Below are 22,741 nucleotides of genomic sequence, written 5' to 3'. Positions count from 1 at the left end.
AGCCTGGACAACAGAGCCAGACCTTGTCTCAAAAAAACAAACAAACAAACAAACAAAAACCTAGAAACAAAAACAAAAGAAAGGGATCACTCTTATGTTTCTGCAGTTTCCTAAATTTCTTCTACTGGTTCTGAAAATAAGTGATAAAATAGAGTCAATTTGCATCATCCTTAAGAGGTTCCATGACCTTTTTGGAGCCACTGACAACAAAGTCAGCTGAAGAAAGGAGGTTGGGTCTGTAGGGGTCAGACAGGTGTATGTGTGAAGAGTTTTCTGTGGTGTGAGCTGTCTCAAGGTTTACATGTTTACAGTCCATTATAATACAGAAATGGATTATATTTTCTTCTGTATTCCTGGCTGTAATGAATAAAACCCATTATTGGGTCAGGAACTTGAGTCTTCTCTCTTCTTGTCCTTTGTTCCTGTTTCAAGCTGTGGCATTTGCTTAAGCTTCCTGGCCACACACTCAGCCCTGATCCCCAGCCAACTGCTGTATGCTATTGTTGTGTCCACATCTTGAGGCTGGTTAGGCTTGGGTGTGGTGTAGAGCTCCTTTCTGTGGAAGCGTATACTCAAAAATGCAGGACGTATGGGTGTTTGTCAGCTGTCATTAAGCAGCCTCCCCCTTCTTTTGTAAAGCTCTTGGGATTGAGGGGGTAAGAGAGATGCCTTACTAGATACACTGTTATGCATGAAAAGTTTAACTACTGTACTGTTTGTTCAACCTTGTCCTTGTTGTAACTAGGATTCCACATTAGTGGCTTTGTTGTTTTGCCTGGAGCTGCAGTCCTAGGTTGGGGGAGATTCAGAGTTCTAAGGCCATGTCCCTCTTGTATTTTGAAGTGTCAGCCTTTTCATATACAGAATGGCATCTCTCAGTAGTGAAGCCTTCAGTCTCCTATAAGAGGCTCATGAAAAACCCTTCAGGGAAGCTGCTTATAGAGTGTGGCTTTGCCATAGGAGACCCTGCCCCAGGACTCCTCTGGCCAAATGAGAGAGTCGAGGTTTGCTGGGGCAAAACTGTCTTATTGGGAAAAGGGAAGTAGAACACGGAAGGGAACTAGCATTTATTGTCTGGCACTTGATATATGTTATTGCCCTTTAATCTTCATAAACAGCTCTGTGAGGTCAGTGTTATCCCAATCTTTGAGAATGGAGACATAGAGGCTAAGTAACATGCCCAGGGTTACACAGCTTGTAGGGATGGAGCAGAAATTCCAGTCATGCATAAATTTTGCTTTTGTCACTGTACAGTCTTGTAGTATACTCATACACGTCTTTGTCAATCCAGTTAGCAATTTGGAAAACTACTGGCCTCTGGCAGGATTAAGCTCTAATCACATCTTAGTGTTAATTACTTCAAATAGGTAGTGACTTCTAACATCTAGTTACTCATTAGCACTCAGGTTATGAATATTTTGATCCCTGGCCCATTGTTACCAGATTCCAGTAGCATTTCTTCCTTCCTCCCATCTATTCTTAGTACAAGTAGTATTTATTAAGTAACTTTAATTGTCAATAGTACTAGGTCCAAGGAATATTAAATTGAACTTCCCCGTCCTTAAAGAATTTACAGTTTCTGGAAGTGGGGGTACAGACAGAGTGTGATATTTTTCTATGATAACTGAAGCACAAGGTACTTTGGGAGTGCAGAAGAGGAACACCTGACCTAAGTGTGTGGGGGGAAGAGGAGAAAGTGCACATTGAAAAGGCTTTCCTAGAGAGCTGTTGAAGGAGATCTAAAAGTAGAAGTTAGTGGGGGTGAAGATAGTATTCCGCATAGAAAGAACTGCGCGTGGAAAAGGCCTACAGGCGAGAAGCCTTCATGCCATATTCAAGGAACTCAAGGTGTCTAGCTGAAGTACACAACTCTAGGGTGGATCAGCAAGTTCTGAAGCTAAAGAGATGATAGATGGAAAGGTCATGAAATGGCCTAATAAGCCCTGGTAAGGAATGGAGCTTTATCCTAAGGTCAAAGAAGGCCAGTAAAGTCCAGTCAACAGGATAAGTGATGTGACTAAACTCTGGCTACATTGGGGCTTGCTGTAGAGTGGGATTAGAGGCAGGAAACCCAGTTAAAAGGCTGCCAACAGTGGTCTAGATAAGAGAGAGTAGTGGCTGAAGTTGGGTTGATGGCTGTAAGGACAGAGAAAACTAGAAAGACTGAAGAGAGATTTAGGAGGTGGCTGCTTGGAAGTGGGAGTTAGGTTGGAGGGAAAGGGTGCTGAGGATGACTCCCAGATTTCTGACTTAGCAGTTTGAATGTTGGCTCTCATTCACTTGTGCTGCCATTAACAAAGATAGGGAAAATAGTAGGAGAGGAAGGGAAGGGGTAAAAAGAGCTAAACTGGCGGTCGTGGTGGCTCACACCTGTAATCCCAGCACTTTGGGAGGCTGAGGCAGGTGGATTACCTGAGGTCGAGAGTTCGAGACCAGTCTGACCAACATGGAGAAACCCCATCTCTACTGAAAATACAAAATTAGCTGGGCATAGTGGCGCATTCCTGTAATCCCAGCTACTCTGGAGGCTGAGGCAGCAGAATCGCTTGAATCCAGGAGGTGGAGGTTGCAGTGAGCCGAGATTGCACCACTGCACTCCAGCCTGGGCAACAGGAGTGAAACTCCATCTCAAAAAACAAAACAAAAAAAAAACCAGTGAAATTAAGAGGTTGAGAGGTAGAGTGAGAATCATGAAAAGTAAATTTGATTTTGACGTGTTGACTATGAGGTATCTAGCAAACTGTTAGCTATGTAGTACTAGAGCTTGGGAGAAAGAGTTTGAACACTTCCGAGGAGAAGAAGGTCCAAAAGGCAACCACAGGAGGGTGGTTGAGGAGGAGGAGGAGGATGTTGTTGGATGACTGCTAAGCCAGAACATGGGTTAGTTCTTCCTCTTGGGTGTTAAAATCATCTAGGATAATAGCCAGCCTTGGGGTGGAGAGGAATACTGGGCAACGGGATCCAAAGTATTAAGTAAATAAGGTTGGGCGTGGTGGCTCACACCTGTAATCCTAGCACTTTGGGAGGCTGAGGCTGTGGGATCACTTGAGGTCAGGAGTTCGAGACCAGCTTGGCTAATGTGGTGAAACCCCGTCTAATTTGTAAAAATAGAAAAATTAGCCAGGTGTGGTGGTGCACACCTGTAATCCCAGCTACTTAGGAGGCTGAGGTAGGAGGATCACTTGAGCCTGGGAGGCGGAGATTGCAGTGAGCTGAGATCGTGCCACTGCACCCCAGCCTGGGCAACAGAGGAGGACTCCATCTCAAAAAAAAAAAAAAAAAAAAAAAAAAATTAAGTGAATAAAGAAGTGATCAGGAAGCTACAGAATGTTGTAACAAGGAGAGCTGAAGATTTAACAACTGGATGACATGAACCACAGAAGAAAGGTGTTTTATTACTTGGTGGTGGTGGAATGGATGACCCAGAAGCAGCCCCATATCTCAACCCTATGATGTGGGAAGTGGCTGCCTCTCAGAGCATGTTGTAGGGGAAGTGGTGTGTGGTATTCCTGGGGAGAGCCAGGCTTCAGTTAGGGAGGAAGTAGAAGAGGCTGAGTAGTTAAGTAACTACACAACAAGATCTCAGAGGGTTTACAAGGTGAATGATATGTAGTACACAGGTGGTCTGGTGGAGAAGAGGAAGCAACATGTATAAAAATAGAAGTGCAGGACCAGAAGTGAGCAAAGGGGGTTATATATTGGGCAAAGTGACAAAATATGGTAGAGATATGACATGGCGGATTTCCCTGACAATAAGATTACCAAGAAAATAGATTCCAGAGACAAGCAAGCATGTGTATATATGTGGGAATTTAATATATGATCAAAGAAGTATTTCTGATCAAATGTGAAAAGATGTATTAGTCAATAAATATGTAAGGATGACTGGTTATCCAATTGGGAAAAAAATAAATCCTTACCTCATATCAAACTCAAAAGTAAATTCCAGGGAGATTAAAGATCTGAAGATAAAAGACCATTGAAGTGTTAGACAGAAATGAAGGAAACTATTATTATAATTTTAGGGGTAGAGGAGGCCTTTCTAAGTAAGCAAATAAAGAGACCGTAAAGGAAAAGAGTCATAGCTTTGACTACATAAAAATTAAAGCAAAAGAAAGCATAAGGTTAAAAATTAAGGGATAAAATGAGGCAGATATTTGCAACAAGTCAATAAAAGAAAAGTAACTTTAAAAAGTAAAAAGAATGGCTGGGTGCCGTGGCTCACGCCTGTAGTCCCAGCACTTTGGGAGGCCAAGGTGGGTGGATCATGAGGTCAGGAGATCTAGACCATCCTGGCTAACATGGTGAAACATTGTCTCTACCAAAAATAATAATAATAATAAAAAATTAGCCGGGCACGGTGGCGTGTGCCTGTGGTCCCAGCTACTCAGGAAGCTGAGGCAGGAGAATGGCGTGAACCTGGGAGGCGGAGCTTGCGGTGAGCCGAGATCGCGCCATTGCACTCCAGCCTGGGCGACAGAGCGAGACACCGTCTCAAAAAAAAGAGTAAAAAAAATTTGGCTAGTAAATGCAAAGAAATGCTTGAGGCCAAGAGTTCAAGACCAGCCTGGGCGGCATAGTGAGACCCTGTCTCTACAAAAAATAAAAATAAAAATTAGCCTGACATGCTGGTGCACGCCTGTAGTCTTAGCTGTTTGGGAGGCTGAGGCAGGAGGATCACTTGAGCCTAGGAGGTTGAGGCTGCAGTGAGCTATGATTGTGCCACTGCACTCCAGCCTGGGTGACAGAGCAAGACCCTGTCTCTAAAAAAAAAAAAAGAAAAAAATTAAATTAAAACTTAAAAAGAAATACAAATTGAAATTGAAACAATGTATGTGTTTTTTTAAATCCAGCTGGCAATGGTGAAAAAGAATTGAGATGTTCTAGTGTTGGAAAGATGTGGAGAGATGGGCCCATATATGTGGATTTGGGTGTAAGTCAGTACAGTAACTTGGAAGAGGAATTTGGCAGTATCAAAACCAAAACTTTTCTTACTTGTGGCCTAGCATTTCCACCTCCAAGAATTTATCCTACAGATATCTTTCACAATTGCTTATATACATATATATGAATATTTGTTTACTAGAGCATTGTTTATAATACTAAAAACTTAGAAACATTACCAAATGTCCACAAACAGAAGAGAAGTTAGATAAGTTAATGTATATCTCATCATTGGAATTATATTCAACATTTACAAGAAGGATGTAGATCTGTATATATTGACATTAACAGATCTACAGCTCATTTTGGTAAGGGGAAAAATGTTACAAACTAATAGTATTAGGATCCCATTTTTTTTTTCTGTTTTTGTTTTTTGTTTTGGGGTTTTTTTGAGACAGTCTCGCTCTATCACCAAGGCTAGAGTGCAGTGGCGTGGTCGCTTGGCTCACTGCAGCTGCCACCTCCCAGGTTCAAGTGATTCTCCTGTCTCAGCCTCCCAAGTAGCTGGGTTTACAGGCGCCTGCTACCATGCCCAGCTAATTTTTGTATTTTTAGTAGAGACAAGGTTTCGCCATATTGACTGGCGAACCTTGAACTGGTTCGCTGGGCTCGAACTCTTGAACTCAAGTGATCCACCTGCCTCAGCCTCCCAAAGTGCTGGGGTTGCAGGTATGAGCCACCTAGCCTGGGCCCATTTTTATTTTAAAAATTAATAAATTTATGTATTGACAAAAAAATTGGAAAATTGTGCAAAATGTTATAACTAAAGTTATCCCTTGAGATCTAGAATTTTAGGGAGATGTTCTCTTTCCAGTGGGGATAGGGTTGGGAGGGACAGATCAGTTTTAAAAGTAGGGGAAAATAGAAAATTTTTAACTACAGCTTTTCCCAAAAAAAGATGGGTGCAACTTTTACCCAAAAAATATGGGATGGGAATGAGAGGAAGGAAGAACATTCAGGATTCATCTGTGGGCTGGAGAGAGTGATACTTCCAAGTAGGTATTAATAGTCTGTGGAGGGTGAAGAATCTTGGAACTTACAGGAGGGGGTACCATGATCTAGACTGAATTCAGCAGCACTAAGGAGAAGGCCCCAGCTCAGGGCAGTTGGCTTCACAGACTCCCACTTTACTGGGATAAGAAGTTTGACAAGGTTGGCCTTGACTTCTCTCCTAGCCACACCAATTCACTTCCCAGGCTTGGAATACCTTTTCTCCTCTTGGTAGCTTGGTGAACACCAATTCAGGGTTCAAGATCCCACTCAGAGGTCCCCTTCAATGTCAAGCCTTCCACCTTTCCTGGACGTGGCTATTAAATCTACCATAGCCCTTATCACAGTGTTTGTAATTATTGTTTGTGTTCATCTCTCCTGCTAGACTGTGATCTCCTCAAGGGCAGGGACCAGGGCTTGTTTTTCTTTTTAACTGCCCCAGCACCTAGCACAGTTCCTGATGCACATTAAATGCTCAATATATCTTGGTTGGAATGAAGAAATGAGTGGGAAATGAATGATATAATGGGCTTTTATTAGGCAGAATATGGGGGAGATGAAACCTGGATATGATGTGTATAAAGGTGGGAGGGGGAAGAGAAGAAAATGGGCATGGGAACAAACTTTAGCACCAGCCTAGGAGGGTACCAGGCGATATGGGGGCAGAGTAGACATTAAAGAGTGAGAAGGTGGCAAAGTCTGGGTTGCCTTTCTTAGTTTTCAATCCAGAAGCAAAATCAGGTACCACTTTATAACCGAAACCAATGTGTTTTTTTTCCATAGTGCTAGGATTCTGTGAATCAAACACATTGATACGATGGAAGTGTTTTGATTCAGGAGGGAACAGGGGCGGTAGAGGGAAAGGCTATTGTGCACTGAGGTGAAGATTGATAGTTTCCAGGTTACCCTAATAGTTATTAGTGACCCTAATACAGCAACGAGTTCTTCCTCTCAGAGAAGTGGAAAGACCTAAATCTTAGAATTTATGGATCCAGAAGTCTTCAGAGCAGCGTCTGAAAAGGCACTTTGTGTAAGTCTCGGTGTCTTCTTGGCATCACCCACCCCAGTCTCAGGATTTCAGAAATACTAGGTTTGGGGATATAAAAGTAATCTCTACATTAACTACTTGCTATTTATGCCTGATTATCACATAGCACAATCATAAAATATGCATTTTTTGAATTCCAACATCATTCATTTTTTCAGCAAACATGTACTGAATGACTGCTGTGTGTCAGGCACTGGGAATACAAAGACACTGAGATTGGTCCCTCCTGTTGAGGAACTCACAACCTAGGTGAGGAGATAGACAAATAAACAGTATATCTTAAGATAAGTGTTTTGAAAAATGTATGTATACATTGCTGCATGATCACATAGGAGGGTTTCTTAGGAAAGGGGGGGGGGGGGGGGAATAACAGAAAAGTTTCCTAAAAGGAAAACAGAGCTGTTTCTTAATTAGGAGAGATGTGGCGGGAAGGCAAAGTTTGTTTCAATTGGAGGAAGCAATATGTGCAAAGAAAAATATGGAGAAAATATGGCATTTTCAGGGTTCTGTTAAGAGTTCATTGTTCATTGTGAGAGTTCCTGCACAGGAGTAGAAAAAGACAAGGCATTTTCTTATGATTACCCAGTGAATTCTGGACTGTATTCTGAAAGCTATGGGAGCCATTGGAAGATTTTAAGCGGAGACTGTCATGCTCTTATCTTCATATTCTAATATCTTTGAGGATAGTAGATTGACATGGGTATTCCTGGAGGCAGGGGAGATTTTTTATAGTCATCCAGGTGAGAAATTACAAGAGGCTGAATTAAGGCTTTGGCCCAGTGGGGCTGGGAAAATGGCAATGTGTTAAGAGATTATAAGGATTGTGTAATTGTAAGACTTTTAAAAAGTCTTTTTACTGTTGTAATCTCAGTGCTTAACACAATGTTTGAGATATCAGACAGTCTGCAAATGTTATTTTGAGTTGATGAACTTGTGATCTACTCAGTTAGATGGAAGGTGTAGAAGAAGGAGATTTCTGGTGTAGGTGAATAGATGGGGCTGTTATCAAAGTGAGAGAGAGGATCAGCCAGGAGGAGGAATGAAGAGTTAGATTAGTTTTATGTTTAAGATTCAAGTGGCTTTTGAGACATTTGAGTGGAGGTGTACAAGTCTAGAGCTCCAGAAGAAGAGTTGGCTTGGAAAGATAGATTTGGGAGTCATTGGCCTGCTGTGGGAGTGGATGACATTGTCTAGGGAGAGTGTAATCGAAGGGAAAAAGAGAAGTTTGGAACCTTGGATACCCTGGGTAACATTAGTACATTGGGGTTGGTAAAGGAGAAGTAGAATGAAGAAGCATATTCAAGGAGTTAGAAGGAAAACCAAGAGAGCAATGTCCCCTAAGCTAAGGGAGTTTAGTTTCAAGAAGGTCAGAGATGTCTGATGCTGTCAAGAGGTCCCAGAAGGAGTGAGTGGTTTCTATTAGCTCTCTGACAGCAGGGATTTTTGTCTGTTTTGACCACTGCTGTATCCCCAGCACTTACAACACCCTGGCACATAGTAAGCATTCAGTAAATTACTGTTGAATGAATGAATGAATTGAAAAGAGTCCCTCGAATTTGGTTACAGAACCACAGGACTTTGGTGAAGCCATTTTGAGAGAAGTGGTGGTGAAGGAAGACAGATTATAGTGGATTGAGGAATAGATAGGTTGTAAGGAAGCAGCTACAAAATACTAAGCATGACCAACATCATGAGCACATACGATGTACCAGGCACTGAGCTAAGCACTTTACATGTATTAACTCATTTAACCTTCCCAGCAGCCCAATTATATAGGTATTATGATCCCTATTTTACAGTTGAGGAAACTGCAGCTTAGAGAGGGTAAATAACTTGCCTAGAGAAGGCCTACAGCTAGAAAGTGTTAGAACCAAGATTTGAATCCAGATCTGTCTTCCTTTGCAGTTCAGGTCCTTAGCTGCCCAGGCTACATTTCCTCTAGGGAGTCTTTGTGGCAGGAAGGCAAAAGCAAGAGTGAGTGAGGCCAGGAAGATTGCAAACATTTTAATGCTGATGAGAGTTGAAAGAAATAATTTGAAGGTTCTGGGAAAAGGGGAAATAATTTATACAAGAGGAGACTGAGAAGAGCTCCAGAGCACAGGTAAAGGGAAACCCCTTCCATCAAGGTGGAGGTCCAGGAGAGGGTACAGGCAGGTGTGTGTTGCAGATATTTTTGTCAGCGAGGAGAGGGGAAGAGGGTAGGCATAGTTGAAAGTTCTCTTCTGATTGTCTGCTGAGCATAAGGGAGGTGGTGATCAAGTAGACTTGAGGAAGGTGTAGAGAATAGAATGAAGCAGTGATGGAGATAGAAGATTTTCAGGGTAGCATCAAGGGCCCAGCCAAGATGGAGACCATGATTTTGCAGTGGTCCAATCCTGCTGTTTTGTGATTTTTCTCCCTTTCCTCCAGTAGGGTACAGTAGCCGGGGTCAGGGGCACAGCAGGCAGATGTTAGATTGATCCAGGGTTGAAAGTTTTGCCCATTGGTTGTGACAGAAGAAAAGAGACAGATCGTTGAGAGTATTGGCTAGATTGCGTTTGAGGTGATGGATCACTACATGTAGGCCAGCAGGGAAGGAAGCAACGATGAGAGAAGACTGAGAACAGAAGGGAAATGGAGGGGTCATAGTACTGGAGTCTGGAGAAGGTTCAACAGTAGGACTTTGGTGATAGAGCGTCCTTGTTATTAGAATTCCATGTCCAGAGATGACCTGTCTGTGATGAATAAGGCAAAATTACTCTATAAGGTACTACAGGGGTAGAAAACTACCAGTGATGTTTGTCTCTTTACTGAGGGGACTAAGGAAGGGTACCAAAGATACTTTTTTTTTTTAAATCGTAAAGATTTTCTACTGTTTGGTAGTACTGTTTGATTTTTTTTTTAAACCAGTATGTACTACTCTTTTTTTTTTTTTTTTTTTTTTTTTTTTTTTTTGAGACAGTTTCACTCTATTGCCCAGGCTGGGGTGCAGTGGTGCAGTCTCTGCTCACTGTAGCCTCCGTCTCTTGGGTTCAAGTGATTCTCCTGCCTCAGCCTCCTGAGTAGCTGGGATTACAGGGCCCACCACCATGACCAGCTAATTTGTTTGTATTTTTAGTAGAGACGGGGTCTCACCGTGTTGGCCAGGCTGGTCACTAACTCCCGACCTTAAGTGATCCGCCTGCCTCAGCCTCCTAAAGTGCTGAGATTATGGACCTGAGCCACCGCACCAGGCCTATACAACTGTTTTGGTTTTAAAAAAATATAGAAAGTTTTCAGTGAACCCGAAGAGAAGAGTAGGTTTACATGAAAGCAGGGAGATGAGTGAGCTGCAGAGGTAGCAGGCCGTGGTCCTGGAATGGGACCCTGGAGTGTATTATCTGTCTATGGAATCACAAGGTCTTAGATCTGAAGAGGAGTAGCTGGAATCTGGTCCCACCCTACCATTGTTTACAGGGAAGGAAATGGGAGCCCTGAGACTTGCTCAGCTTGGCAGCAGCAAAACCAGAACCAGAAGCAACCTGTCCTGATTTCCCAGCCCTCTGGTCTGTTTTTCATGCTACCTCCTAAGCCCTGGAGACTTCTCAATTTCCTGCTGTTCCAGCTGGACTCATGGCACATGTGCTCATGACATTGCTGGCTGACCGGGCTGTTTGCCATACTGTGCTTCCCACACGTTGGTGCTTCTCAGTGTTCAGGGTGTGGGCGGGTGTGTGTAGAGGCGGCTGTACTACTGTCCCCTGCCTATTTCCTGCCCTCTTCATAGCCAGGCAAAGTAGCAACTTGGAGGCGGAAAACCACAGTGGTGATACCCTATTTACATCCTTTACAATGACCTAGTGTCCCTCCTGTTTTGCCAGCTCTCATGTTGCTGCCTCCCCCAAACATCCCTCTCATAATTTGTTTAAACAGCAGCCATGCCCCCGTATCTACTTCTTTCAGCCCAAACCCAGATGAGTCACTGAGAGAACTTCGGACAGGGATTCTTCACCATGAGATTGATGGCAGGGAGTGGAAGAATTGTAATTCTGGAGAAACAGCCCTTAAATTAGGGGCATTGTTCTGGGAAAAAAAGTGCTTTCCTATTCAGCGGATCTGCAAAGGAGTCTGTGACTCTCCAAAAGACTACAGATTTAGGGAGTACAGTGCAGGTGTCTTTTAGAAAAATAAATTTTTTAAAAATCGAAAGATTAGGTATTTTTCTGTCTTCCAAGTAATAGTTCAGATAAACCCGGTGTTTGTGTGGCCTCTCTTATTTTGTCATGAGGGCAGCGAGCCATGGTAGTTGCATATGGATTAGTTGTGATTTCTCCTTATGTGGCAGGCTGAGCCCCAGAGGATTAGAACTAAAGCTCAGGACTTCGGCTGTCTTTTGGATGGCTGCCTGGGTAGATATGCAGATGAGTTTTCCACACAATGATATTGGGGCTCCATGATGTGTGGGGTTGGGAGTGGGGCAAGAAGTCAGAGGATGGGGTATAGTTTTTCCTCACCCTTGCTCCTAGGTTAAGTCCTCATTGGTCTCCCTGTAGAGTCTCCTGTGGAGATGGGTTTGTAGCCTGTCTGCTTGGATGGCCCTACAGATTCTGCCTTGAGTGTGGTCTTTGCCTTGAAGGTCTGCTTGTCCTTTTGTGTTGTAACAATGTAGTTTTAGGGTTCAAGTATGGAGTTGTGAATTGACCTGGCCCAGAGTTACCTCAGATTCCCTCCTCTTTGCAGAATGTAGGCAGGTATTGGTGTGGGGATCCAGGGTATTTACTGGTAAGGGAAATAATGTGTTGTTCATGATGGTAGGAAAGGCCCCCTTATTGGCTTGCTTCTTGGCAGACCAAAGAACTGAGATACAGCCATGTGGTAGTGCTCAAGAGGTCTGAGCAGGCTTCCGTGAGATGATCTGAGTGCTTGGATTCCTTCTGCCTGGAGATGGGTAACATTTGAGATTCCAGTTTGGTTCTGAATTCTCTTGTTGCCTTCTGCCAGGCCATCCTATCCCTGACATTGTAGTGCCATAAGAAGTCATGGATGTTGTGATGCCAGTGGGATGAATATGGCTCCAGGAAAGAATAGAATAGAGAGGGGTTCATTAAATTAAGGCTTGGGGCTATAACACCAGAGCCACCCTGAAAATCACAGGGAAGAACCAGCAGGAGGGTGAGAAGAGACAGTGTATTCATATTTTGGCTTTGGCATTTTTTCTGCATAGACAAGGGTCTGTAAAGCTATATTAGATACTATGTTGGTTCAACCCTCCACTATTAGGGTAAAATCTACCTTAGATAGAGAACCTGTTTGGGAAGAGGAAGGAAGGAAGCAAGATGGGCGGGTGACCCTGACCTTCTCTGAGGTATCAGTTGCATCATCTCAGGCCTCCTCTGCCTGATCCTTCTGTCATCTGCTCCATTAGCTCCTAGGCTTTTGCAAAACTGGAAACCCTTCATCTGGAGCCCTCAAGAGCAGTACTACTTAATATGCCAATCTGCAATGAGATAAGAAGCATATGTACCAGAATGTAAGACTGATCTCTTCATCAAGAAAATCTTGTATGAAAAAATTTTAGAACTAGACAGTGTGTTTACTCTGACATAATTGATTTACATTCAGGCTTCATGTAAGTTTTCTATATAGTGACCAGCCAGTAACACAGTTTGCAAATTGGCAGCTAATCTGCAGACCATACTTGGAGTAGCAGTGCTCTAGAGCTGCCTTTCATTCAGAAGCAGTTGTTGAGGTCATGGAGTTGTTTGTTTGGTACAGGCCAAGGGCAGTCAGAAATATAGAGCCCTGGTTAAGAAGAGCTGTCACCCAGAGCATTCAGACATGGGTCAGGGCAGCTACTGAGGAGAAGAGGGGCACAACGAGAGTGAAACAGCTGAACATATGATCAGGCAGTGCCTATGCCAAGGGTAAATGCCATGTCCTCCCTTTCCTTTACCACAGGCGTGTGAGCTGAGGGACTAGAGCTAGGGTCTTGGTTTTGCCTGTTGCTTCTAATGGCAGGTTGGCCGCACCAAGCTTACCCTGTCTTCCTAGGGAAACGGCATACACTGGAGAAGAATGTGTTGGTTGTCTCTGTAGTCACACCTGGATGTAACCAGCTTCCTACTTTGGAGTCAGTGGAGAATTGTAAGTACCATCCTGTTCCCTGTCTTAGAAGAGCAAACACTTGTCTGAAGCTGTAACTCTGGATGGCCTGGCCTAAACTGCTGATGCTCGGCCTAGAGTCCCCCTTGACCATGGGGACCGAGGGTCACCAAGTGCTGAGAGCCATGGAAGATGAGTTTTTCCTATGCAGAAACTTAACCAGTGCTAAAGGTTGGCTGTGGAACATCACACTGGCTCTTCACTGAGTCCCACAGGACATCTACCTGGTGTACTGAGTACATTTCTACTTTAGGAAAGTGTATACTTTGCTACTTTTCTCTAATAGACCCTACACTGGGGAAAGCAGGGGTTCTGGTCACTTATACTGAGATGAAGTTAAGTCATTAGTCCAGTGACTGCCTCCTGTCTTCCCTGAGCAGCATTTGGGGACTTCTCAGTCTCCAAAGTGAACAGTTGAGTTTGGCTCCTTCCTCACATTCTTGGAGGAAGTAGCTGAAGCATAGAGGAAGGGGAAAGGAGGGTGATTACAAAGGCACTGGGAACATCGCGTGCTGCACTCACTCCTGCAGGCATCCCTGTTCCCTTTGCCAGGAGAAGACTTCTTTCATCTTTCTGCTGTGGAAACTGACCCATGAGGTAGGTGGTGCTTTGTACAGAACTCCACTCCAGCCTGATTCTTGCTGTACATCATCATCCAGGGTCTACAGAGTCACTGTGGTGACCACCCTCCCACTCTGGCCCCAGACCAGGCCATCCTACAGCTGTCTTGCTCTGGGGACATCTCCTCATTGAAAGATTTTTTAAAATATATGGTCTTATTGTTTTTTTTTTAATCCAGTGATTTATATAGAATACCTGGTCTATAATCTGAGAATAGAAAACCTTAACCAACTAAATGAGTTCATTTCTGTCATTTCAGATACCCTGACCATAAATGATGACCAGTGTTTACTCCTCTCTGAGACTGTCTGGGGAGCTCTCCGAGGTAACAAATTGGGGCTGATTAAAAGAGAGAGAGAAAGGATGATGTGGGAAGGTTGGTGTTGGTGGAGTGCAGTGGCCCAGTCCCTGCTCACTGCAACCTCTGCCTCCTAGGCTCAAGCAATCTTCCCTCTTTAGCCTCCCAAGTAGCTGGGATTACAGGTGCCTGCCATCATGCCCAGCTAATTCTTGTATTTTTAGTAGAGATGGGATTTCACCATATTGCCCAGGCCAGTCTTGAACTCCTGAGTTCAAGTGATCCACCCATCTCGGCCTCCCAAAGTTCTGGGATTACAGGTGCGTGCCACCGCGCCCAGCCAGGAAGCTTTTTTTATGGGAACAATTGGCGTGTTTTCCCGTCTCTGTGGAATTGTCCCTGGAAGTTGACAGGTTTTACCCTGTGCAGCATCAGCAACTGCTGCTGCCCTAGTCAGGGGCTCTGGGAAGCAGTGGGAGAGTCTGCGGGCTGATGCTCTAGGTGCCAGCAGGGGACAGGTAGCTGGGGGGCAGGGGGAATGATGCTACCACAGACACTGTCTGTCCAGCTGTTGCTAAAGACATGTAATTGGAAAGGTTTTTTTAAAAGGAAAACTGTAACAAAAGAAATAGATACATGCAAAAAAAAGATAAATAGTAGTGAAATATTTAGAACTACATTATTTCTGGAGAAAATGAGTTTACTGGCTAAACTATTGGCCCTTGCCCTTCTTCTGGGTTTACTGAGAAGGCATTTGGTGCCTAGATACAGACTTAGCCAAATATCTCTCCCACTTTTGGTAAACCCTCTGCTGGTGAATGATGCGGGAAACTCTCTCAGAATTCCACACCTTGCTTTAGTTTGTCTTCATTCCCTTGCTCCACTTCTGTGCTTGGAGCAACAGCATGCTGCCTCCCCTTCCTGCCCTCTTGTACCTTTCATGCAGGTGCTGATGGTGAGTCAGGCTAGAGGTAAGGGAGGACCTGGAACTCCAGAATGCTGGGTGTCAGAGTCAGAGTGGGGAGAAGCCAAAACAGTACACTAGCAGTCTGCTCAAATCAGGTGCTGAGTGACTGCTGAGGTTTCATGGATTCTTTCACTTTGAAATTGGGGACTTTGATAATTTTCATGGGGCTTCTGCAGGGTTTCCAGAAGAGGGGCCCCAGCTGTTGAGAACATACAATACTCTGGGTTCAACATACCTGTGTGTGGGCCTTGCTAGACTCTAGGAGACAGTGTCAGTGGACTAGGGGAGTCCTTCTGGGGCAGTTGCTGTCCACCACACCTCAGCTCCCTATAGCTGGGTCTCTTCTCAGACTCTGAAGAGGAAGAGTGGATGATTTTTTTTATCTTCTAGGTCCAGCCATGAACCCAGGCTCCTTGGAAACCCAAGCTTATGATCACTTTCTCACAATTTATTCTGGGACCCCTTTTCTCAGCTCTCTTAGCTCCTGATAGGGGTTATCCATGAAAAGTCCAACTCTTGCAGGCTGACTTGTCTCTGTGTCTGTCCTCATGAGTATATGTCTTGCCCTCTCTTCTCAATATTCTTGTCAAGGCACAGGAAATATAGATAAGAGGTATATGGGTTTTGAAGGTTAGTATGTTGTAAGGAAGGGTACTAAAACCCTTACTCTGACATCTCCCAAAATGAAATACAGAAGTAAAGATGGATAGTGGCTTCCTAATATCCCCTTTTCATCAGTGTTAAAAATCGTCAAGCCTACACTACATCCATTTTCACTGTGTACCCAAATGTTATGCTCTGCTACGTTGAGAACCTTCCAAATAGAGACATCTCTTTTTCCACTCCCTGAGTCTTTACTCTGCCTCTCTACATCTTCCTAGGTCTGGAGACTTTTAGCCAGCTTGTTTGGAAATCTGCTGAGGGCACAGTAAGTGTGGACCCTCAAAAAGGGCTCCTTTTTCATCTCTGGGGTTGGATCCCAATATTGAGAATCCTAGGAAAATCTTGTTTTGCCTTAGGATCCTGGTGGCTTGAGATAGCCCCAGTAGAAATGGAAGAGGAGATGTGAGTGGAAAACTGGTTTGGTAGATTTGGTCTGTTTGGAATCACTGTAATTTGGTCCCCCTGAATCATCATTTAGTAATGACCTTGAGGCCACACTGCTTTGAAGAAAATAAACTATGTTAACAGGAAAATCCAGAATTTGTAGGCTGAGTGGTGTATGGGACAGTTGTATTAGGCTGGCGTTGGACAATTGCTCTCTGGGAAGGTGGCTGCTTATGGTCATTTATAGAGGTGGGGAGCATTTGGGGAGAGAGTGACCCTGAGAACAGTCACAGATTGGCTTTTTAAGAATCCTGGGAGAGTTGTCTTCATCTCCCTGTGCCCCCATAGTAAGCTTCCTTTGAATCTGACATGTTCAATGTTTGTTCTGCACAGTTCTTTATCAACAAGACTGAGATTGAGGACTTTCCCCGCTTTCCTCACCGGGGCTTGCTGTTGGATACATCTCGCCATTACCTGCCACTCTCTAGCATCCTGGACACTCTGGTAACCAGGCCTTAAGGCCTTCTTCACACTTAGAGTTCTGGGGTGATGGAGCAACGGACAGACCAAGTTCCAAATTCTTAAAAGAGTTAGAGAGGGAATGTATGGACTGGGTGTGGTGGCTCATGCCTGCAATCCCAACACTTTGGGAGGCTGAGGTGGGCGGATCACCTGAGGTCAGAAGTTCAAGGCCAGCCTGGCCAACATGGTGAAACTCTGTCTCTACTAAAAATACAAAAATTAGCTGGGCATGGTGGTGCATGCTTGTAATCCCAGCTACCTGGGAGGCTGAAGCAGGAGAATCGCTTGAACCCAGGAGGCAGAGGTTGCAGTGGGTGGAGATCACGCCACTGCACTCCAGCCTGGGTGAAAGAGTGAGATGCCGTCTCAAAAAAAAAAAAAAAAGATTGTATGTAATTCTATGAGCTCCTGGGAAAAATGTAGAAGATGAGCTGCTCCAAGACTCAAAAAATAACAGAGTGACTTAAATCTACCTTACAGGCTACTGTAGATCAATGTTCAGGCTGTTTCCAGGGATACAGATGTTTAGGGGAATTGGCTTCATTGACAGAGCTAACTATATTTGTTTTTGAGACAGGGTCTCAATTTTTTTTTTTTTTTTTGTATTTTTTGTAGAGCTGGGGTTTCATCATGTTACCCAGGCTGGTCTTGAACTCCTGGGCTCAAGCAGTCTGCCCACCTTGGCCTCCCAGAGTGGTAGAATTACAGGCATGAGTCACTACACCTGGCCGGCAGAGCTAACTTTAGTTAGAACAAGGTCATAGGAGAGAGACGTTCAAAGCCTTAACTTGGGGCCAGGTGCAGTGGCTCACACCTGTAATCCTAGCACTCTGAGAGGCCAAGGCGGGTGGATTGCCCAAGCTCAGGAGTTTGAGACTAACCTGGCCAAGACGGTGAAACCCCATCTCTACTGAAAATACAAAAAATTAGCCAGGTGCGATGACGCAAACCTGTAGTCCCAGCTACTCAGGAGTCTGTGGTGGGAGAATCACCTGAGCCTGGGGAGATCAAGGATGCATGAACTGTGATTGCACCACTGCACTCCAGCCTGGATAACAGAGACCCTGTCTCAAAAATAAATAAATAAATAAATAAATAAATAAATAAATAAATAAATAAATAAGTGAATGAAGGAAGGAAGGAAGGAAGGAAGGAGGCTGAGGCATGAGAAGCACTTGAACCTGGGAGGTGGAGGTTGCAGTGAGCTGAGATTGTGCCACTGCACTCCAGCCTGGGCAACACAGCAAGACTCTGTCTCAAAAAAAAAAAAAAGCCTTACCTGGGGAAGTTCCTAACTCTCTTGAGTTTAATGTGCAGTCTTATCTGACAGTTCCCGATCCAGTTCCTGTGTCTGCCTTTTCCTTTGCTCCTGTGACGGAACCAAAGGAGGCCACACATCTGCCAGCCTTTGCTTCTGAGATTATGAGTTAAGAGGCTACTAAGTTCCCAGGAGGTCTCACAGTTGGGCTTAACATCAGTCAGACAACCGAACACAAATGGCAAGAGGAAGTGTTGATCTTCAGGCTTTTGGAAGATTCCAGGCTACCACAGTAGCTGCAGCCCTCCTCTTAATGTGGCCAGAATTTATTTCAAGAAGAGGAAAGACCACTTCTATCATCCATCTTTGGATGTGTTCTGGGAAAAGTAGAAGTGTGCTGGGCCTTCCCTCCATGCCATCCCTCCCTGATGGGAAGGTTTGATAGACCCCATAAACCCTTAATTGAGAGCTGAGGCAGGTCAAGCCTGTAGGGGTATGTGGAGCGGCCTGAGAGCTTGCCCAACATCGCAAGTTTGAGGCTGAAACCGGAGAGACTGTGATGGGTTCACAGTGTGCACTTTAACCTACAGGATGTCATGGCGTACAATAAATTGAACGTGTTCCACTGGCATCTGGTAGATGATCCTTCCTTCCCATATGAGAGCTTCACTTTTCCAGAGCTCATGAGAAAGGTATGTCCCCATTTCACTCAGACCAAGTTTATGGGTCAATGTCTGAATCTGGCTGTGGCCCTGCTGGCAAGAACAGGGTCTCTCATCCTAACCAGCCAGTTTTAGACCAATATAGGGGAAGGACACTGGATTTGGAGTCAGGAGACTTGAGTTCAAGTCCAAAACTTTGCCGATAATTTGCCTTGTGACCTTCAGGAGAGAATCTCTTCTGGCCTTATTCCCTTTTTATGTATTTATATTCTGTTAAATGGACATAGTATTAATACCTACCATGATTATCTCACTGGCATTATGATACTCAGATAAAACAGATGTGATAACTTCTGGGAAATTATGATCAAGTTTTTTGAAGATAGTCCCTGCCACCAAAGGGTTATGGGCAGGTTTTCTGATATCTGGGGAGTCTTGTGGGCATTTTGAGTATCTTCTACTCTGCTAGCTTTCAGGAAATGTGAACCTGAAGGGTGTCTTGTGCCTTTCAGGGGTCCTACAACCCTGTCACCCACATCTACACAGCACAGGATGTGAAGGAGGTCATTGAATACGCACGGCTCCGGGGTATCCGTGTGCTTGCAGAGTTTGACACTCCTGGCCACACTTTGTCCTGGGGACCAGGTAAGAATGATGTCTGGGACCAGAGGGACTCTGCTTGTTATGCTCAGAGTGAAGCTTCAGGGCACTGGCTCATGGAAGTGGCATATCCCAGCCTTGGTCCTTGGAAGAATGTTTTCCATCGACTTCTTCCACCTGGGAATTTAGATACGAAGAACTCACTTTGGACAATGGAGGCCGCTTCTTACTATTAAAATATGTACTGTTAGACTATGTAAGGGCACATTTTTCTCAGATGCCATTGCAGGTAGTTGTGCCTAGAGTGGATGCTGAGGAATCTGACCACCAGGGTAGAATCTGAAAGAAAGAAGCCCAAGGGCAGCCTGCAGAGGTCAGAGGCAGTCAGTACCCCTGCTCCCTTTCCTCTGTATACCCTCAGCCCTCTAGTGCGAGCCCCCAGTGCAGGTTAAATGACAGTTGAAAAAGGCTACTGGCCTGATAGAAAACTGAAGATATTGGCCGGGCGTGGTGGCTCACGTCTGTAATCCCACCACTTTTGGAGGCCAAGGCGGGTGGATCACCTGAGGTCAGGAGTTCAAGACCAGCCTGGCCAACATGGTGAAACTCCATCTCTACTAAAAATACAAAAATTAGCCAGGCGTGGTGGCAGGCGCCTGTAATCCCAGCTACTCGGGAGGCTGAGGCAGGAGAATCGCTTGAACCCAGGAGGCAGAGGTTGCGGTGAGCCAAGATCATGCCACTGTACTCCAGCCTGGGCGACAGAGCAAGACTCTATCTCAAAAACAAACAAACAACAACAACCAAAAAAAAAACCCTGAAGATATCTTGTGACCTCAGCGTCAGGAAGTAGTCTCTGGGCCAAGGGAGATATCCCTTAGGAAATGTAAAAAGATTCTGGGTGATGGTTGACCCCACCTACAGGAGGAGATAGAGAAGAAAGATTTTGCCAGTTTGGCTGGATTAGGCTCTCTCTCTGCCTAAAGGCCTGTGAGGAGAGCAGCCTTGGGAGCAAGGGTAGCACCTGCTAGAAGCAGTGTGTCCAGGCAAGAGTGTGTGCACTGACAGTTGTCTGGCTGGAACTCAGCCTCTGCCTATGATTGTGGATATATTTGTATCTTTTTACTGTGACTAAATGGTGGTGACTACCAGTGTCTGTGAGTGCCTAAGTGTGCCTACCTAAATGTGTGTGATGTTTATGAATACACTTGTCTTGCTTTGTGTGACTCGTGTCCTTACGTGTAGGACTGTGCATGGGGGTTTATGTATTTGTGACACTCATATGGGGTTTTCTCTTGGCTTAGGTATCCCTGGATTACTGACTCCTTGCTACTCTGGGTCTGAGCCCTCTGGCACCTTTGGACCAGTGAATCCCAGTCTCAACAATACCTATGAGTTCATGAGCACATTCTTCTTAGAAGTCAGCTCTGTCTTCCCAGATTTTTATCTTCATCTTGGAGGAGATGAGGTTGATTTCACCTGCTGGTATGAGCCCTTTGATCTTCCCATTGTGGCCTGATCAGTTGCTTACTCAGAATAGAAGTTAGCACCCGAGGGGCTGCTTAGCTCAGCTGCTGCTCTCAGGGGTCTGTATGGGCTCACATTGCTCAGGTCTTAGGCCCTCCTCTGCCCATCTACATAGAGATCCTACCTGATTTTGGCAAGGCTTTCACTGTGAACCTCTTCCTTCCTACTCTCATATCCTTGAGGTATTGATAGAAAAACCAGCCCTGGGCACAGAATTGTCTTGGAAAAGTTCAGGATAGAGAAAAATAATCCCTGTTTATGAAGGCTTAAAATTGTCTAGTTGAAGAGTCAAGACACAGAATTCAAGACTAATAGATGACAGTGTCTAATTAGTATTCAGTTGTAAAGTCCAAACCCTTGGTTCTAGTAAGCTCAAAAGAGGCTGAGGGGCTTCTTTGAGAAGAGGGCACTAGAGCTGAATCTGGGGAAATCAATTTGGCTTTTTGGAGATGTGAGCAGGGGAAAATATTCCAGAAGGAGAATAATGTGAGCAAAATGTGGGCGTCATAACGCAGGGGATCTGCAGCAGGTGTTAGACAGCAAGGCTTGTCATCCAACTGGAAGAGCAGATAGGAAAGCCGAAATCCAGTGTGCTGGAGCTTCAAGTTAAGACCTTGGATTCTCATGTTGCAGTCCAGAGAGGATTAACATGTTTTCTCTTTGGGAGTTTGAACTTAAAACTCTTCAGGTCTAGACTCAGCCTTTCTCAGCCTGTGTCAACAGCCCACCTGCTTCACATAACTTTGCTTGGCCACACTTTCCACATGTAGGGCTTCTGAGATCCTTGCTTATTTGATTTTTCAGGTGAAAAGAGGAAGTTATGGGGGGCCAGGTGACTAATCCCCAGGTATTAGGCTTTCAGGATGTTGAAAGATTAATCTTCATTTTCTCTTGGGATTCAGGAAGTCCAACCCAGAGATCCAGGACTTTATGAGGAAGAAAGGCTTCGGTGAGGACTTCAAGCAGCTGGAGTCCTTCTACATCCAGACGTGAGGAAGGAAGGAGGGTGGGTGGGGTCCCTTGGGGGGTCCTCCTGTGGGGTCCTCCCTTTCCATACCGAGTCAGGCCCTGCTTGGCCACTGTCTGGTCCCTGCAGGGTTCCCTTGTCCTTTGTCCCATCCTTTCAGATTTGGAGTGGTTGGTTTTCAGCCCTGGGGAAAGACACTGCTTAATGAGGAATAGGCCCCTGGCCAGCCTCAACCCCTAGAGCACTGGCACAAACAGTCTAGAGCCCATCTGAGCTAAGCAGACACTTACTAGACACTCCTCTCCTCTCCAGGCTGCTGGACATCGTCTCTTCTTATGGCAAGGGCTATGTGGTGTGGCAGGAGGTGTTTGATAATAAAGTAAAGGTGAGCCGGGGCAGAGAAGAGAAGAAGCCACCAGCAGTGCCTCCCTCTGGTCTCCCCAGCTCCTCCCTGCCTCTACAGAGACTGATCCTCCTGGTTTGGATTGGGCTTTAATGGTCGGAGCACTCTCCTTTTCTCTCTAGAAAGGCCACAGAGTGCTGGGTGCAGTGGCTCACGCCTGTAATCCAAGCACTTTGGTAGGCCAAGGCAGGGGGATTGCTTGAGCCTAGGAGTTCAAGACTAGCCTGGCCAACATAGCGAAACCCTCATCTCTACAAAAAATACAAAAATCAGGAGGCTGAGGTGGGGGTACTGCTTGAGTCCAGGAGGCACAGGTTGCTGTGGGCCAAGATGTGCCTCTGCACTCAACCCTGGGCAACAGAGTGAGACCCTGTCTCAAAAAAACCAAAGGCTGCTGTGGTATGAGCCATGGGTTTGTGTGTCAGAGTTTCTATCTTCCCTCACTACAAACTTAATTAAGAACTATTTCTGCTGTTAGGTTACTTGGATAGGCTGGATTTTTCTTCCTAAATCATAGATGAGGGTCTTCTGGGTCTGTGGGACCAAGGTTACCTTCTCCTTTATTGTTGATCAGTAAGATCCCAGTCTCCTGTCACATGCAAGGACTCTTCAGGAACCTTGTCCCATCCCCAGAAACATCTGGAGACTTTTGGACATGGCAGCTCCTGGGTCCCACTGCTTGCCTCCCTCAGCTCACAGCTGGTAGTACTAGCTCTGTGTGGACAGGGAGGCTGCAGAGGGATGGGGAGGAGAGCTGCAGGGAGGCC

At 45.1% G+C, this 22,741-nt stretch overlaps 1 protein-coding gene across 8 annotated transcripts in view; it reads left to right on the top strand.

Annotated features, from left to right (window-relative positions):
- LOC101137195 (CUGBP Elav-like family member 6) overlaps positions 1-22,741 on the top strand; it is a 93,273-nt gene that overhangs the window by 8,294 nt on the left and 62,238 nt on the right. For 7 of the 8 annotated variants that reach the window (XM_063698685.1, XM_063698683.1, XM_063698681.1 and 4 more), the window contains exons 2-10: positions 12,992-13,084; positions 13,983-14,048; positions 15,870-15,916; positions 16,429-16,539; positions 18,406-18,507; positions 18,990-19,122; positions 20,382-20,562; positions 21,507-21,593; positions 21,884-21,956. In XM_063698685.1, the coding sequence (XP_063554755.1) occupies positions 12,992-13,084; positions 13,983-14,048; positions 15,870-15,916; positions 16,429-16,539; positions 18,406-18,507; positions 18,990-19,122; positions 20,382-20,562; positions 21,507-21,593; positions 21,884-21,956 (893 nt within the window). Of the gene's footprint in view, positions 1-7,140; positions 7,232-12,991; positions 13,085-13,982; positions 14,049-15,869; positions 15,917-16,428; positions 16,540-18,405; positions 18,508-18,989; positions 19,123-20,381; positions 20,563-21,506; positions 21,594-21,883; positions 21,957-22,741 lie in introns of those variants that run through there. The other variant, XM_055363700.2, reaches the window with a different exon arrangement.

Source organism: Gorilla gorilla, chromosome 16 (assembly GCF_029281585.2).
Source record: "Gorilla gorilla gorilla isolate KB3781 chromosome 16, NHGRI_mGorGor1-v2.1_pri, whole genome shotgun sequence".
NCBI classification, from domain to species: domain Eukaryota; kingdom Metazoa; phylum Chordata; class Mammalia; order Primates; family Hominidae; genus Gorilla; species Gorilla gorilla.
This window is presented reverse-complemented; position numbering and strand designations above follow the sequence as displayed.